A 17352-nucleotide genomic window follows, 5' to 3' on the forward strand; every position below is an offset into this window, starting at 1 on the left:
GGTAGGCTATATTTTTTGTAAGGTAAGTAGGGATTGGTGGAAAGAAGGGGGGTGTCTGTTTGATTGCAGAATGCTGACGCTCGTTACTCCCTGCCGGTAACAGGTTTCCCACACCACAAGCAGAAACCTCAGCCCGGTGATAACTTTATGGGGGCCCCAAAGTTATAAACACTTAAATGATATAACAAAGCTGTCACAATCCATACACGCTGTATATTTAAAATCAGGGACAACTGAGGGGTGTAATGCTGCATGTTTAAAAATAGCTCCTTCATTACGGGAAGAGAAAACAACACAAAGAAAACAATCAAATGTCCTCTGGGACTAGAAAAAGAAACTGCAATTAGGGGATTTCTGCTGCCAGCACTGCCTAGGAGTTAGGCAGCTTGCTAGGGTGTCAGGGTTATGAGTTTGACTGACAACGGAGACTGTTTTTAGAACAACAGAACCCAATTATGCAGAATAACATAAAAATAGCGGGAGCTTTTCATATTTTCACAAATCTTTTCAAGATTTACTCAAGAGATTATTTTATATTAAGATTGAGAATGTTTTGTTTAATTTGACAGAGAAATATACATCGCCTTTTGATACAGTGTGCTTTGTAGTATTATTTGGGTACTCAATACATGAGACGACGAGAGCCTCTGAAAAGGCTTTTGTGGGTAAACAGGCAGGCAGAGGAACACATATCCTTTTCACACTCCTCCCAAACCGGACAATATCATTACAGAGGGGCTACTCCTACCTGGTTACCATGGTACCTGTCTATCGCTTTAGCCCAGAGGTGGCAAACATACGGCCCACTAGGGGGTCCAATCCAGCCTGCTGTGATTTGAGGAGAAAAAAAACTCAATATACTTTAAAAAGACTAAAACCAAATCGAAACTGTAGAAATGATAATGGACATACATTCCTAAAGTTTCTTGACTGTGTCCAGCTGCTAATGATCACCGAAATGAAAGCTAGACAGTCAGGGAGCACCGGAAGATTCCAAGAGTTATGGATAGAGGACAATTTTTTGCTACATTTTGACAGCGAGGAAATTTGACAAATTTCCAGTGCAGCTCTCCGGACCTCGTTGAAGACTGAATGCTAAATGGGGATAAATGAGTTTGACAACCCTGCTCTAGTCCCTTCACGGTCTTTTCTCCCAAGCGGAATAAAAAGGGGTGAAATGGAAGGATGAAGAGCGGGAGGGATAAAGTGCCACGGCCCCTGAGCAATGGCCCTTATTAATCACCAGAGAGAGAGAGACGGAGGGAGAGAGAGAAACGGAGGGATATTTTAAATGTTTTTATTTAACTATATAAAGAAGAAGGAGGGAGAAGGATCCTTCTGAAAAGAGGACAAAAGAGAGACCTGGACGTATTAAAGGGGTTTCAAGGTATTTTCAGTGGAGCAGGATAGTAGGGGCTGCATCCCAAATGGAACCCTATTCCCCTTGGAAGGGCACTACTTTTGACCAGAGTGGGCCCTGGTCAAAAACAGGGAACCGTATAGGGAATAGGGTGCCATTTGGGACACAGCCCCAGGAGTTGTCCCAAGCAGACAGACAAGTGAGACATCAGATCTCTGCTTCGTTATGACCAGAGGTAACATGGCAACGGGAATCTGATACTCATTCTATTGATCATGGAGCAGGATAGAGACCGTATAATGACTTGAATTATATTCAGCCAACATGCAAGGGAGAAGAAGAGAAATAGTCAGGGCTATAAAGTGTATGATCCATCCATACATTCGGATGAGCATAAAAATGAAACAAACAACAAATAGGCCTGTGTTCATAGCTTTATATTGAAATGCAGAATAATGCAACCTACACTAGTACAATGTTCCACACGTTCAGTAATGTTGGATGAAGGAAGGTACATTTTGGCATGTTATGGATGAGACAAGGTTTGCCTGACATTTAAAGCGAAGGGAGCTTTGAGCAAAAAAAACATACATTATGATCATTAATCTGTAACACAGTCCGTAATTATTGTAGGCAACATTATTAATTAGTACAGTTACAGCGGAGAGAAGAAGTACAAAAGAATAAACAAAAAAAACTCATCATCAGAATGCTTTTTATGTACAACCCAGTGCCTTACGGAACAGCCTCTTTGTTCTCAGTACATTGCACAAGCCTTACTTCTTCCACTGACATCAACACAGACTTAAGCAAGCTTAGCCGAATTCCATACGTTATAAATATGAATATTAAGGTGCAAAGACCGCTCCTCCCACCACAAACCCGCACACAGACTGTCAGTAGAGAGTAGGACCTTCCCCAATATGGACACAGCTCTACCAGGGAGCGTTCAGATAGAAATATATTATGTAGAGCAAACATGTAAATCATGGAACATGGAATCATGTCTGCTCTGCTCATGACATCCAGCAACGTGCCCCAGACTCCTTTAGGGAGAACGCCAGCTTGACCGCCAACGACCTCTGACCTTTGATGAGCCCCAACAGTTATGTCTCTGTCTGACTCAGTCTCCCACATAAGAGTGCACACATAAGCACACAGCCTGTGACTGATGACCAGACGACATGCCATTTCGCCATTTCTCTCCCTCTCAGGAGTGTAGGTAGGTAGGTGGCTGGCTGTGATGTGTGTATGTGTCTATGTCTACATTGGGAGAGTGGAGTCAGAGTGTGCATAGGGTGCCTGTAACGTCTGTGTGTGTTTATGTCTATGTCGGGAGAGTGGGGTCACTGACTAGGTCTGGGGGGGGGGGGGCGTGTCATGGAGCGAAAATAACACGGCATAAAACATAACCTGGACCGATGAGGTCATGCGGGGTCATCTAGGAACCCCAGAGGAGCAGCTGGTCTCAGAGTGGAGGAGTGATGAGCTGCGTCCAACATGTGCCATTTCAGACACAGCCATGGAGGGAGGAGTGTATGGGGTGGGGTCTGAGCCAAGGGAGGGCCGCACCCATATCTCTATATCTGCAGCTCCAGCCTCGGAGCTCCCATGCTTTGAGCCCAGCCTGTCCCGGCCCAGAAAGCGCATTTTGAGGACTGCGTCAGGACCACCAGGACATCGCCTACTAGTGGCCTCCGTCTGCTACTGCACCACCGACCGGACAGACCCCAGGCTGTTGCTAATATATCTACTGTTATGCTGTACATTATGTTCACCTTAACCCTTCACATCAAGGCTTCGATCCTCTTCCTCCTCATATACCTCCAACCTCCGCACACTATACAGCGCCCACTTTTCATACACTAAACTCACACTCCGAGCTAAACTCACACTCCGAGCTTCACAGGTTCACCGCACACTCAGAACCATCGTCAGTCATACAAACATGCACACACAAACATGCACACACTCACATTCGGCTAAATGTTCACCCACACTGACACGCGCATACATACACTCCGGTGTGCTCAGTCTTCACAGATGCACGTCTATACAGAAGCACGTTCGTGATCATACATGTATAGAAAAGAATGGCGTCGTAGAGCGGAAATGAGAAGAAGGAAGAGGTTAGCACTCGTAGTACTTAGATTACAGTTGGAGTTGTTTGTGCAAGCAGTCTAGAGAGGACAGTAAAACGGATTGTATTTCCCAGGTCTGGATTGGAAGGACAGTCCAGGTAGCTCTCTAGAAAGCTCCTTCCTTACCTGTTAAATATCAGTAGTATAAAGACTAACGTTGAAACCTCTCTTTTCTTTTTTTAATTAAGTACTTTGTTTCGTTTTGGGGGCAGTGGTACCTTTGAGCTTAGTCCTTTTTTTAAAAACCGTTTGGTTTGCTCCAGTCCAGTGAGTGGGTGGTACCTCTGACTAGGAGAAGGAGGGGGGAGGCCGGGAGTGGGACAGGGGGAGGTTTGGGAGCAGGGCGGGGAGAAGGAGACAGTCTGTGGTCGAGGAGGATTGTCTCAAGTTAGGTGGTCTCCTTGCCCTGTGCTCCTGTCGCGGTCTTGATGGAGGTTAAGGTTCTGTTGAACCAGGTCTTCTTGGCTGCCTGGACCTCGTTCAGGGCCAGACCCAGGGTGTGCTCCAAGTCCTGCGGGGGGGAGAAACATAACGGGAAGAGGTTAGGCAATGGGCTGGAGCTGCAGGGCTAGCCTGGTGTAAGGAAACAGGAGATTAAAACTAGAATGAATGAAAACGTGTATTATTTATTTTATTTTATTTAACCAGGAAGGGCTCATTGAGATTTAAAATCTCTTTTTCAAGAGCGTCCTGGCCAAGATAGGCAGCACCAAGTCATTACAAAAATGACAGACAGACAACATGAAAAACGACAAGTAGTAAAAACCATTGAATTCACAAGAGTATAACAATATCAAAAACAGCAAATTAAAAACATTGACAGGTCAGGGAATCAGCCTCAAAATCCTTCATCAGTGATTTAAAAACACCAATCGGGACAAGTTCTTCCAGTTTAAAAGTATTTTGTAAGGTGTTCCAAGACGATGGCGCAGAGTACATAAAAGCCCTTTTACCAAATTCAGTTCGGACATTTGGAACAGTTAGCAGGATAAAGTCCAGCGAACGAAGAGAGTACCCACCACATTTCTGAACAATAAAAATGCCCAAATAAAGAGGTAGTACACCCAAAATGGCTTTGTAAATAAAAGTATACCAGTGACTGAGCCTACGAGTGACTAGAGAAGGCCAGCCAACCCTGGTATACAAAGTGCAGTGGTGCGTAAGGGTTTTGCAGTTTAAAATAAATCTCAAAGTGCCATGGTAAAGGGTGTCAATTGATCTCAAACACTGAGCGGAAGCATTCATATATAAAATATCCCCATAGTCTAGTGAAGGCATAAATGTAGCTGATACTAGCCTCCTTCTGGCTTCAAAAGAAAAACAGGCCTTATTCCTAAAATAAAATCCCAATTTCAGCTTAAATTTTTTTGTAAGTTGTTGAATATGCAATTTAAAAGAGAGGCCGTCATCAATTAGAATTCCAAGATATTTATATGAGGTTACAACCTCAATCTCCTTGCCCTGACAGGTAGTAATAGGTGAAAGGTTCAGAGGTCTATTTCTTGCATTAGAAAACACCATTAGTTTAGTTTTTTCAGTATTGAGGATAAGCTTCAATTGACACAAGGTATGTTGAACAGTATACAAAGCAGTTTGCAAGTTCTGGAAAGCTTTTGTAAGAGATGAGGCACAACAGTATCATCATCAGTATTGCCTCAAATTCCCTTCAGTAATGAAATCATGAATTGTTAGGATTTAAATGAACTGATGGAGGATCTCAGCTGAGTTTAGTCTACGTGGGTAGCTACAGTGTGGATGACAACAATTTAAGCAGAAGTATCGGGGTCATTTTGAAGTGAGCCTCGTACCTGTATCTTGCACTCTGCCTCCACCAGCTGTAGTTTGGTCTGGGCCAGTTCCAGCTCCATCTCTCTGAGCTGGTTCTTCAGCGCCTCCTTCTCCTCGTCCGTCTCCTCCTCGCTGCCCTCCTTCGTCTTCCTCATTGCCTTCAGACGACCCTCCTTGTTGAACAGGATGGAGCACTTTTCACAGCCTTCGACTTTCAGCTGTAGGGGAGAGACCACATTGAGCGGGATCAGGGGTTAAAACATGGCTACACCACAGAGGCAAGTCACTTCTCCCAGCTTTCTACCTTCACCTGTACAGGGGAGAGACCAGGACACCGGTTATACCAGGCAGGCACAGCTTACACCACGAGACTTCTAAGCCTATCCCGTGTTATACCACAACAATACACCATGCAAATCACAGCATCTAAGGGCAGGCACAGTTTACAAAAGTACATCACTGGGGGCTTCCTCACTCTCCAGCTAGCTCACACGGGTATCTCCCTCCCATTCCCCCTGTCATTTCCCCCCAGTGTGTGGTGTGTTGTCTGAGTAAGTACAGGCAGCTGCAATAGTAATGAGCAATGTGGCCGTGAGGAAGGTAGCAGGGTGATAAGAGGAGGCAGGCTGAGGGTCTCTCCTTTACGGGAGATATAGTCCTCCGCAGTTTCAAGAGCCCTCTCATCCTCCTCCTCACCCCACCACCTCGCCTAGCCTGGAAATGAGAAGCTGTATACCAACTCCATGATCATCCAAAATCACAATCCAGAGTCCTAAGGTACAGGGAAACAGAGAAGTGGGCTATTCTGTCTGTGTTATCAAAAGGGAATAGAAATTTATTATTTGTCCTCCTAATCTCCTAATCCTCATATAGGACTACTGACGTTTGAATATTAGGCTATAATTATGCATGCTGATAGTATACATTTTACATTCCATGATACATTAAGATCACTTTATTGGTCAATTGAACACAAGGTCCGAAATTCGACTTCCGCTTTTAACCCGGTCCATTTGAAATACACGCATATACACTACCAGTCAGAGGTTGGGACACACTTACTCATTCAAGGGTTTTTCTTTACTTTTACTATTTTCTACATTGTAGAATAATAGTAAAGACATCAAAACTGTGAAATGACACATGGAATCATGTATTAAACAAAAAAAGTGTTTAACAAATCAAAATATATTTTAATATTCGAGATTCTTCAAAGTAGCCTTTTATTTTGATTTTAATTTTGATTTAACCTTTATTTAACTAGGCAAGTCAGTTAGGAACAAATTATTATTTACAATGACAGCCTAGACCGGCCAAACCCGGACGACGCTGGGCCAATTGTGCGTGGCCCTATGGGACCCCCAATCACGGCCGGTTGTGATACAGCCTGGATTCAAAACCAGGGTGTCTGCAGTGACGCCTCTCGCACTGAGATGCAGTGCCTTAGGCTGCTGCGCCACTCGGGAGCCTTGATGACAGCTTTGCACACTCTTGGCATTCTCTCAACCAGCTTCATAAGGTAGTCAACTGGAATGCATTTCAATTAACAGGTGAGCCTTGTTAAAAGTTAATGTGTGGAATTTCTTTCCTTCTTAATGCGTTTGAGCCAATCAGTTGTGTTGTGACAAGGTCGAGGTGGTATACAGAGGATAGCTCTATTTGGTAAAAGACCAAGTCCATATTATGGCAAGAACAGCTCAAATAAGCAAAGAGAAACGACAGTCCATCATTACTTTAAGACATGAAGGTCAGTCAACCCGGGAAATTTCAAGAACTTTGAAAGTTTCTTCAAGTGCAGTCGCAAAAACCATCAAGGGCTATGATGAAACTGGCTCTCATGAGGACCGCCACAGGAGAGGAAGACCCAGAGTTACCTCTGCTGCAGAGGACAAGTTCATTAGAGTTAACTGCACCTCAGATAGCAGCCAAAATAAATGCTTCACAGAGTTCAAGTAACAGACACATCTCAACATCAACTGTTCAGAGGAGACTGCGTGAATCAGGCCTTTATGGTCGAATTGCTGCAAAGAAACCACTACTAAATCAAATCAAATCTTATTGGTCACATACACATATTTAGAAGATGTTATTGCGGGCGTAGAGAAATGCTTGTGTTCCTAGCTCCAACAGTTCAGTAGTATCTAACTATTCACAACAATACACACAACTCTAAAGTAAAAGAATGGAATTAAGAAATATATAAATATTTGGACGAGCAATGTCGAAGTGGCATTGGCTAATATACAGTAGAATAGAATACAGTATATACATATGAAATGAGTAAAGGAGTACAGTATGTAAACATTATTAAAGTGACCAGTGATTCCATGTCTATGTACATGGGGCAGCAGCCTCGGTTGAGTAACTGGGTGGTACCCGGCTAGTGATGGCTATTTAACAGTCTGATGGCCTTGAGATAGAAGCTGTTTTTCAGTCTCTCGGTCCCAGCTTTGATGCACCTGTTACTGAACCCTGCCTTCTGGATGGTAGTGGGTGACAGGCCATGGCTCGGGTGGTTGACGTTCTTGATGATCTTTTTGTGAGGGCCTCCTGAGGTTGAAGAGGCGCTGTTGCGCCTTCTTCACCACACTGTCTGTGTGGGTAGACCATTTCAGATTTCAGTTGATGTGTACGCGAGGAACTTAAAGCTTTTCACCTTCTCTACTACGGTCCCGTCGATGTGTATAGGGGCATAACTCTCTCTCCTGAATCCAACGATCCAACTCCTTTTTTTTTGTTGACGTTGAGGGAGAGGTTATTGTGAAGTGAGTGCTACGGGGCGATAGTCATTGAGTTCAGTTACTTTGCTTTCTTGGGTACAGGAGCAATGGTGGACATCTTGAAGTAAGTGGGGACAGCAGACTGGGATAGGGAGAGATTGAATTATCGTAAACACTCCAGCCAGATGGTCTGCCATGCTCGGAGGACGCAGCTAGGGATGCCGTCTGGGCCGGCAGCCTTGCGAGGGTAACACATTTAAATGTCTTACTTACGTCAGCCACGGAGAACGAGAGCCCACAGTCCGTGGGGTGGGCCGCATCGGTGACACTGTGTTTTTTCGCAAAGCGGATGAAAAAGGTTTTTAGCTTGTCCGGAAGCAAGATGTCGGTGTTCGTGTTGTGGCTGGTTTTCCTTTGTAGTCCGTGATTGTCTGTAGACCCTGCCACATACGTCTCGTGTCTGAGCCGTTGAATTGCAACTCCACTTTGTCTCTGTACCCGACGTTTTGCCTGTTTGATTGCCTTACGGAGGGAATAACTACACTGTTTGTATTAAACCATATTCTCAGTCACCTTGCTATGGTTAAATGCGGTGATTCGCACTTTCATTTTTTGCACGAATGCTGCTGTCTATCAACGGTTTCTGCGTTTTGCGGTAGGTTTTAATAGTCACAGTGGGAACAACATCCCCTATACACTTTCTGGTGAACTCAGTCACTGTGTCCGTGTATACATCAATGTTATTCTCCGAGGCTACCCGGAACATATCCCAGTCCGGGTGATCAAAACAATCTTGAAGCATGGATTCCAATTCAATGTCAGACAGGCATTGAATAAGCCTTCCTGTTTGAGTTTCTGCCTATAGGAAGGGAGGAGCAAAATTGAGTTGTGATCTGATTTGCTGAAGAGAGGGCGGGGGAGGGCCTTGTAGGCAATCCTGGAAGGGGGGGTAGCAGTGATCAAGTGGTTTTTGCAGCGCGAGTACTACAGTCAATGTGTTGATCGAACTTCGGTAACGTTTTCCTCAAATTTGCTTTGGTAAAATCCCCAGCTACAATAAATGCACCTCAGGATGTGTGGTTTCCAGTTTGCACAAAGTCCAGTGTAGCTCCTTGAGGGCCGTTGTGGTATCGGCTTGAGGGGGAATATACACGGCTGTGACTACAACCAAAGAGAATTCTCTTGGGAGGTAATATGGTCGGAATTTGATTGTGAGGTATTCTAGGTCGGGTGAACAAATGGACATGAGTTTATTTACGTTATCACAATCACACCACGAGTATTTAATCATGAAACATACACCACCGCCTTTCTTCTTCCCGGGAGAGTTCTTTATTCATGTCTGCGCGATGTACTGAGAACCCAGCTGGCTATATGGACGGAGACAGTATATCCGGAGAGAGCCATGATTCTATGAAACAGAGTATGTTACAGTCACTGATGTCTCTCTGGAATGAGATCCTCGTCCTGAGCACTTCTACTTTATTGTCCAGAAACTGAATATTAGCGAGTAATATACTTGGAAGTGGTGGATGGTGTGCACGCCTCCTGAGTCGGACTAGAAGTCCACTCCGAATACCTCTTCTCCGTCGGCGGCGTCTTGGAGCAGCCTCTGGGATAAGTTCAATTGCCCTGGGGGGTACGAACAAAGGATCCAATTTGGGAAAGTCATATTCTTGGTCGTAATGCCGCTGCTCTGATATCCAGAAGTTCTTTCCGGCTGTATGAATAACACACAAAAAAAGCCTTCCAGGTGAAGCTGGTAGACAGAGTGCCAAGAGTGTGCAAAGCTGTCATCAGGGCAAAGGGTGGCTACTTTGAAGAATCTAAAATATATCTTGATTTGTTTAACACTTTTTTGGTTATTACATGATTCCATATGTGTTATTTCATAGTTTTGATGTCTTCACTATTATTCTATAATGTAGAAAATAGTAAAAATAAAGAAAAACCCTTGAATGAGTAGGTGTGTCCAAACTTTTGACATACATATACAGGTTTTGGATAGGTGCGTGCGTGGGCTGTCATACATGGTCTCTCTTGTAAAATACATTTTAACCTGTATACATAAAGACGAAATACACTCAGCAGCTAATGTTAACTTGCTAAGCGGAAGGAAAATAAATGAAAAAGGAGAACTACACTCACACGCACAGCCACACAAAGAAAGCGTGCACATTTGAAAACAGCGCTATGTCACGTGATTGAGCAGTCTGTCATGTGATTGTGTGATGTCCTGTGACATGGTCTCACCCGGATCTTCTCCAGCTCTCCCTTGTTGGCTGTCTGCTGTTTCTCCAGACGCTCACTGAGCTGGGAGCAGATCTACAGGGGTCAACATAGAGGGCAAAGGTCAAGAGGTTAGAACACAGGGTGAATCTCAAACACCTTTCCATGAATCCTCCCTCATCTGTATGTGAGTGTAATCCCAGGCAGGCTGTGGCTCTATCCTCTTACAGTTAAGTGTATTAACTCAACTCAACTACACAACTCCTGTCATTAGAGGATTACCTAACCATCCGGCCGGCCCTACTCTGCACCGGGGGAGTATTCGTTAGGCACCACACGGAAGAAAACTGACCGAAACAGGGAGGGACTACCTGGACTTGTCTAATAACAAACAACTCATTGTCCATTGGAAAATGTCTGGCTACGGTGTGCCCTTATGAATACAACCCACCCCATGCGTCCACCTTAACGCAGGGAGGTGGACGCAGTGAGATCGATGGGAAATTAACCATCCTAACTGGAACATTTGATCACCCCCCTTTCACCCAAGAAATCCCATCTATCCCACTCCGCCCTCCCTGTCACCGCGGCAACACCACACACATCTTAATTTAGAGAAAGCCTGATTCATCGCCACGGCTATGGTTAAAATAGGTTGCCGGAGCGATTAGGCAACACTAAAAACAGAAATTCATTACTCTGCATAAGCTACAGTAATTAACAAACAATGTGTTATGAATGATCCCAATCAGAGAGAAGAGAGACAGAGACACGGTGTCTCAGTCACTTAGAGTGTAGTGGTTATTTGGAGGGCAGGGTTTTTACCTCTGGGATTATTAAGGCTTTGTTGTGGGCAGGTTATAAATGGTTTAGATCATTAAGGCAAGACCCTTGCCTCCGCCAGACAGACTCGCTAACTACCCTGCGCCAACGAGGGTTTTTCAGGCTTTGGTCCAGCTCAGTACGAACACACCCAATGCAAGGGCTTCGATTGTGGAATCAGGTGTGTTAGTACTGGGCTAGAACAAAAGCCTGCACCTCTTCCCCTGCTCTACTTGTTCCCAACCTGCCAGAGCAAAATTGTTTTGTTACGGTCTAATGCTGTGTAAAATGCTTACGTTGAATAATACCACAGCTGTCCAGTGCCCTCTTTTACATACCGCACGGATGAGTGATACATTACTTCCTCTTTATTTGTAGGGCACTATTAACCTAGCCAGGGGGAAAATGTTGTTTCCTCTGTTCAGGCTTTAAAGATCGTATCACTCCTCTATCATAGGCTGTGAGAACTGTTCTTGTTTGTACTGTTCTAAGAAAGTGGAGCCTATTACCTCATCTATTTTGTAAGCGTACCTCCCCCTACGAGAGGTAACCAGCTCTTTGTGAAGAATAAGTATATAAAGACTGTGTAAAATAATCAAGTTCCTCCCCGGTATATCCGGAGAGTTAAATTCCTTGCAATTGCTTGAATAAACATTGATAAACTGGAAAATTAGCTCTGCCTGATCCTTGGAACGAGTTTTTCCTCAACACACCTGTCTGTCTCAGTCTGTCAGCCTGCTATTCCTGATGTGTGTAATCTCCAGCCTACTGCTGGTCCCAGATCAGTTCACAGGAACCTATTACCACACTCTACCATACATCACACTGTTAGGAGGCATATTAAAACGGCCTCTCAGCACCGCAATGGGGACCAGAGAGAAACTATTTTTAAAGAACCACATCCCCTCACCGTTTTTCTGCTTTCTGATCCGAAGAGATGCTTTCAACTGGCACATCGCAGCCGGCGGAGCCGCTACCATCAATTTGATCATTTTCTGTCATTTTCTATTTCCTATTCATATTTTTAGATTCCTGTCAAAAGGTAGCTACATCTGTTTTTAAAATAGTGACACTATTTCTGTTGGCCCTCCGTACCTTTTATGCCCTCAGTGTTGTGTATTCTAGCTTTGGTTATGTCAATTGAAGTTTGTGTTGAGGAATTAAACATATGGATAGGATGAGTTTTACTCAACGATTTATATATCAACTAGAGGACTGTGTTGAAGCCACCGTGCAGCCATCTTGGCATTCCCCCATCATTGTAAAACCTATTTTGGAAGACATGCATTTATTAATGTCTATATTAGTTTTTGCCACATGTAGTCTATTACATACACCTTACATACTTTTAAATGATCTTATGTGAGCTAAGCATAAACATTTAACACGTATAAACATTTTCCTTAAATAGTATCAGCAATTCAAGGTTTATATAGGTCTTCTGACTAAGACGAAGATCAGATCAAATTCTATGACTAATTTATGCAGAAATCCAATTAATTCCAAAGGGTTCACATATTTTTTCTTGCCACTGTAGATAATTGGTTTTACTGATTACAAAATAAACTGTGGATAAGTGGATAACAGAAGGGGACTGCTCAACTCAGTCCAGGTCCATCGAATTTCTTCAATCAGAGCGTCTAGATAATAGAATAACCTGCCAACCAGTGTGAGAGTGTGCAGTACCTTGGCTAGCATCAAGGCAAACCTGAAGAAAAAAAAAACTCAATTGTTGGACACACATTTGTTTACATCCCTGTTAGTGAGCATTTCTCTTCTGCCAAGATAATCCATCCACCTTACAGGTGTGGCATATCAAGAAGCTGATTAAACCGCATGATCATTACACAGGTGCACCTTGTGCTGAGGACAATAAAAAAAAGCCGCTCTAAAATGTGCAGTTTTGTCACACAACACAATGCCACAAATGTCTCTAGTTTTGTGGGACCTTGAAATTGGCCTGCTGACTGCCGGAATGTCCACCAGAGGTGTTGCCAAAAAATTGAATGTTAATTTCTCTAGCATAAGCCACCTCCAACATCGCTTTAGAGAATTTGGCAGCACGGCCGACCGGCCTCACAACCGCAGACCTCGTGTATGGCATTGTGTTGGCGAGAGGTTTGCTGATGTCAACGTTGTGAACAGAGTGCCCCATGGTGATGTGTACGACAGCGTGTTCGCACCGTCATTGAAGAGGAGTGGGACAACATTCCACAGGCAACAATCAACAGCCTGATCAACTCTATGGGAAGGAGATGTGTCGTGCAGCTTGATTCAAATGGTGGTTACACCAGATACTGAATGGTTTTCTGATCCAGACACATACATTTTTTTAAGGAATCTGTGACCAACAGATGCATATGTGTATTCCCAGTCTTGTGAAATCCATAGATTAGGGCCTAATTTATTTATTTAAATTGACTGATTTCCTTATATGAACTGTAACTCAGTAAAATCGTTGAAATTGTTGCGTTTATATTTTTTGTTCAATACATACAGTGGGGAGAACAAGTATTTGATACACTGCCGATTTTGCAGGTTTTCCTACTTACAAAGCATGTAGAGGTCTGTAATTTTTATCATAGGTACACTTCAACTGTGAGAGACGGAATCTAAAACAAAAATCCAGAAAATCACATTGTATGATTTTTAAATAATTAATTTGCATTTTATTGCATGACATAAGTATTTGATCACCTACCACCAGTAAGAATTCCGGCTCTCACAGACCTGTTAGTTTTTCTTTAAGAAGCCCTCCTGTTCTCCACTCATTACCTGTATTAACTGCACCTGTTTGAACTCGTTACCTGTATAAAAGACACCTGTCCACACACAATCAAACAGATTCCAACCTCTCCACAATGGCCAACACCAGAGAGCTGTGTAAGGACATCAGGGATAAATTGTAGACCTGCACAAGGCTGGGATGGGCTACAGGACAATAGGCAAGCAGCTTGGTGAGAAGGAAACAACTGTTGGCGCAATTATTAGAAAATGGAAGAAGTTCAAGATGACGGTCAATCACCCTCGGTTCGGGGCTCCATGCAAGATTTCACCTCGTGGGGCATCAATGATCATGAGGAAGGTGAGGATCAGCCCAGAACTACACGGCAGGACCTGGTCAATGACCTGAAGAGAGCTGGGACCACAGTCTCAAAGAAAACCATTAGTAAACACACTACGCCTCATGGATTAAAATCCTGCAGCGCACGCAAGGTCCCCCTGCTTAAGCCAGTGCATGTCCAGGCCTGTCTGAAGTTTGCCAATGACCATCTGGATGATCCAGAGGAGGAATGGGAAGAAGGTCATGTGGTCTGATGAGAAAAAAATAGAGCTTTTTGGTCTAACTCCACCCTCCGTGTTTGGAGGAAGAAGAAAGTATGAGTACAACCCCAAGAACACCATCCCAACCGTGAAGCATGGAGTGGAAACATCATTCTTTGGGGATGCTTTTCTGCAAAGGGGAACAGGACGACTGCACCGTATTGAGGGGAGGATGGATGGGGCCATGTATCGCGAGATCTTGGCCAACAACCTCCTTCCCTCAGTAAAGGCATTGAAGATGGGTCGTGGCTGGGTCTTCCAGCATGACAACGACACGAAGCACACAGCCATGGCAACTAAGGAGTGGCTCCGTAAGAAGCATCTCAAGGTCCTGGAGTGGCCTAGCCAGTCTCCAGACCTGAACCCAATAGAAAATCTTTGGAGGGAGCTGAAAGTCCGTATTGCCCAGCGACAGCCCCGAAACCTGAAGGATCTGGAGAAGATCTGTAGGGAGGAGTGGGCCAAAATCCCTGCTGCAGTGTGTGCAAACCTAGTCAAGAACTACAGGAAACGTATGATCTCTGTAATTGCAAACAAAGGTTTTCTTACCAAATATTAAGTTCTGCTTTTCTGATGTATCAAATACTTATGTCATGCAATAAAATGCAAATTAATTACTTAAAAATCATACAATGTGATTTTCTGGATTTTTGTTTTAGATTCCGTCTCTCACAGTTGAAGTGTACCTATGATAAAAATTACAGACCTCTACATGCTTTGTAAGTAGGAAAACCTGCAAAATCGGCAGTGTATCAAATACTTGTTCTCCCCACTGTATGTATTAATTGTGTGTTATATTGTATTGATGTATTACTGTTTGTTTTCTGCCCAGATTAAAATTTGAATTTATTTAATTTAAATCAGGTGCAATGGCATGTTTTACATGGTCCCTGACAAATAAACTAATAAATAGGATGTTGCCATCAGAGGAGAAAATACAGAATGCGGAGAATACAGAATGGAGAGAATACAGAATGGGGAAAAAATAAAACCTGCATATTTCTGTCAGGATCTAGGATCAATGGAGACACTCCAGTTTTTGTAATCCTGTATCTCTTGACACATTCATGAAAATAGTCATGGCCTTTAAACCGTCAAGCTGCATACTGGAACCCATTCCAACTAAACTACGGAAAGATCTACTTCCTATGCTTGGCCCTCCTATGTTGAACATAATACATGGCTCCCTATCCACCGGATGAGTACCAAACTCACTAAAAGGTGGCAGTAATAAAGCCTCTCTTGAAAAAGCCCAACCTTGACCCGTAAAATGTTAAAAACTAAAAATCGGCCAATATTGAATCTCCCATTCCTCTCAAGAAATTTAGAAAAAGCTGTTGCACAGCAACTCACTGCCTTCCCGAAGAGAAATAATGTATACGAAATGCTTCAGTCTGGTTTTAGACCCCATCATAGCACTGAGACTGCCCTCGTGATGTGGAAAATGAACTTTTAATGGCGTCAGACCGAGGCTCTGCATCTGTCCTTGTGCTCCTAGACCTTAGTGCTGCTTTTGACGCCATCGATCACCACATTATTTTGACGATTAGAAACCCTAATTGGTCTACATGGACAAGTTCTAGCCTGGTTTAGATCTTATCTGTTGGGAAGATATCAGTTCGTCTCTGTGGATGGTTTGTCCTCTGACAAATCAATTGTACGTTTCGGCGTTCCTCAAGGTTCTCTTTTAGGACCACTATTGTTTTCACTATATATTCTACCACATGGTGATGTCATTCAGAAACACAATGTCAACTTTCACTGCTATGTGGACGACACACAACTATACACGTCGATGAAACATGTTGAATCACCAAAATTGCCTACCCTGGAAGCCTGTGTTTCAGACATAAGGAAGTGGATGGCGGCAAATGTTTTACTTTTAAACTCGGACAAAACAGAGATGCTAGTTCTAGGTCCCAAGAAACAAATTCATCTGACAATTAATCTTGATGGTTGTACAGTCGTCTCAAATAAAACTGTGAAAGATCTCGGCGTTACTCTGGACCCTGATCTCTCTTTTGACAAACATATCAATAATATTTCAAGGACAGCTTTTTCCCATCTTCGTAACATTGCAAAAATCTGAAACTTTTCAAAAAAGTATGCAGAAAAGCTAATCCGTGATTTTGTCACTTCTAGATTAGACCACTGCAATGCTGTACTCTCCGGCTACCCGGATAAAGCACTAAATAAACTTCAGTTAGTGCTAAACACGGCTGCTAGAATCTTGACTAGAACCAAAACAATTTATCATATGTGCTATCCTCTCTACACTGGCTTCCTGTTAAGGCTAGGCCTGATTATATGCTAACCTAGAAAGCATTACGTGGGCTTGCTCCTACCCATCTCTCCGATTTGGTCCTGACGTACATATCTACACATACGATACAGTCACAAGACGCAGGCCTCCTAATTGTCCCTGGAATTTCTAAGCAAACAGCTGGAGGCAGGGCTTTCTCTTAGAGAGCTCAATTTTTATGGAATGACCCTATTACAGGTGCTGAGTCAATGGCTTACTAGTGCTTTTCCATGCCGTCCCTAGGAGGGGTGCATCACTTGAGTGGGTTGAGTCACAGACGTGACCTTCCTGTCCGGTTTTGTGCCCCCTCGTGCTCGTACGGTGAAGGAGATCTTCGTGGGCTATACTCAGCCTTGTCTCAGGGTAGTAATTTGGTGGTCTGTTGATATCCCTCTAGTGGTGTGGGGGCTGTGCTTTGGCAAAGTGGGTGGGGGTTATATCCTGCCTGGTTGGCCCTATCCGGGGGTATCGAATGGAGCCACAGTGTCCCCTGACCCACCCCTGTCTCAGCCTCCAGTATCTATGGTGCAATAGTCTATGTGTCGGGGGCTAGGGTCAGTCTGTTATATCTGGTGTAATTGTCCTGTCTTACCTGTGTGAATTTAAGAATGCTCTCTCTAATATTCACTCTCTCCCTCCCCTCCCGGAGGACCTGAGCCCGAAGGT

The 17352-nt window shown here is 43.8% G+C and overlaps 1 protein-coding gene across 1 annotated transcript in view; it reads right to left on the reverse strand.

Moving 5' to 3' along the window:
- Positions 1 to 1478: 1478 nt before the first annotated feature.
- The window catches only part of LOC111961271 (rab GTPase-activating protein 1), a 135593-nt gene continuing 119719 nt past the window's right edge, over positions 1479 to 17352 (reverse strand). Inside the window, 3 exon segments of the mRNA XM_070440596.1 lie at positions 1479 to 4012; positions 5310 to 5507; positions 10263 to 10334. Coding sequence (XP_070296697.1) covers positions 3890 to 4012; positions 5310 to 5507; positions 10263 to 10334 — 393 coding nt within the window. The 3' untranslated portion in view covers positions 1479 to 3889.

This window comes from Salvelinus sp. IW2-2015, linkage group LG4q.1:29 (genome assembly GCF_002910315.2).
Source record: "Salvelinus sp. IW2-2015 linkage group LG4q.1:29, ASM291031v2, whole genome shotgun sequence".
In the NCBI taxonomy this organism is placed as follows: domain Eukaryota; kingdom Metazoa; phylum Chordata; class Actinopteri; order Salmoniformes; family Salmonidae; genus Salvelinus; species Salvelinus sp. IW2-2015.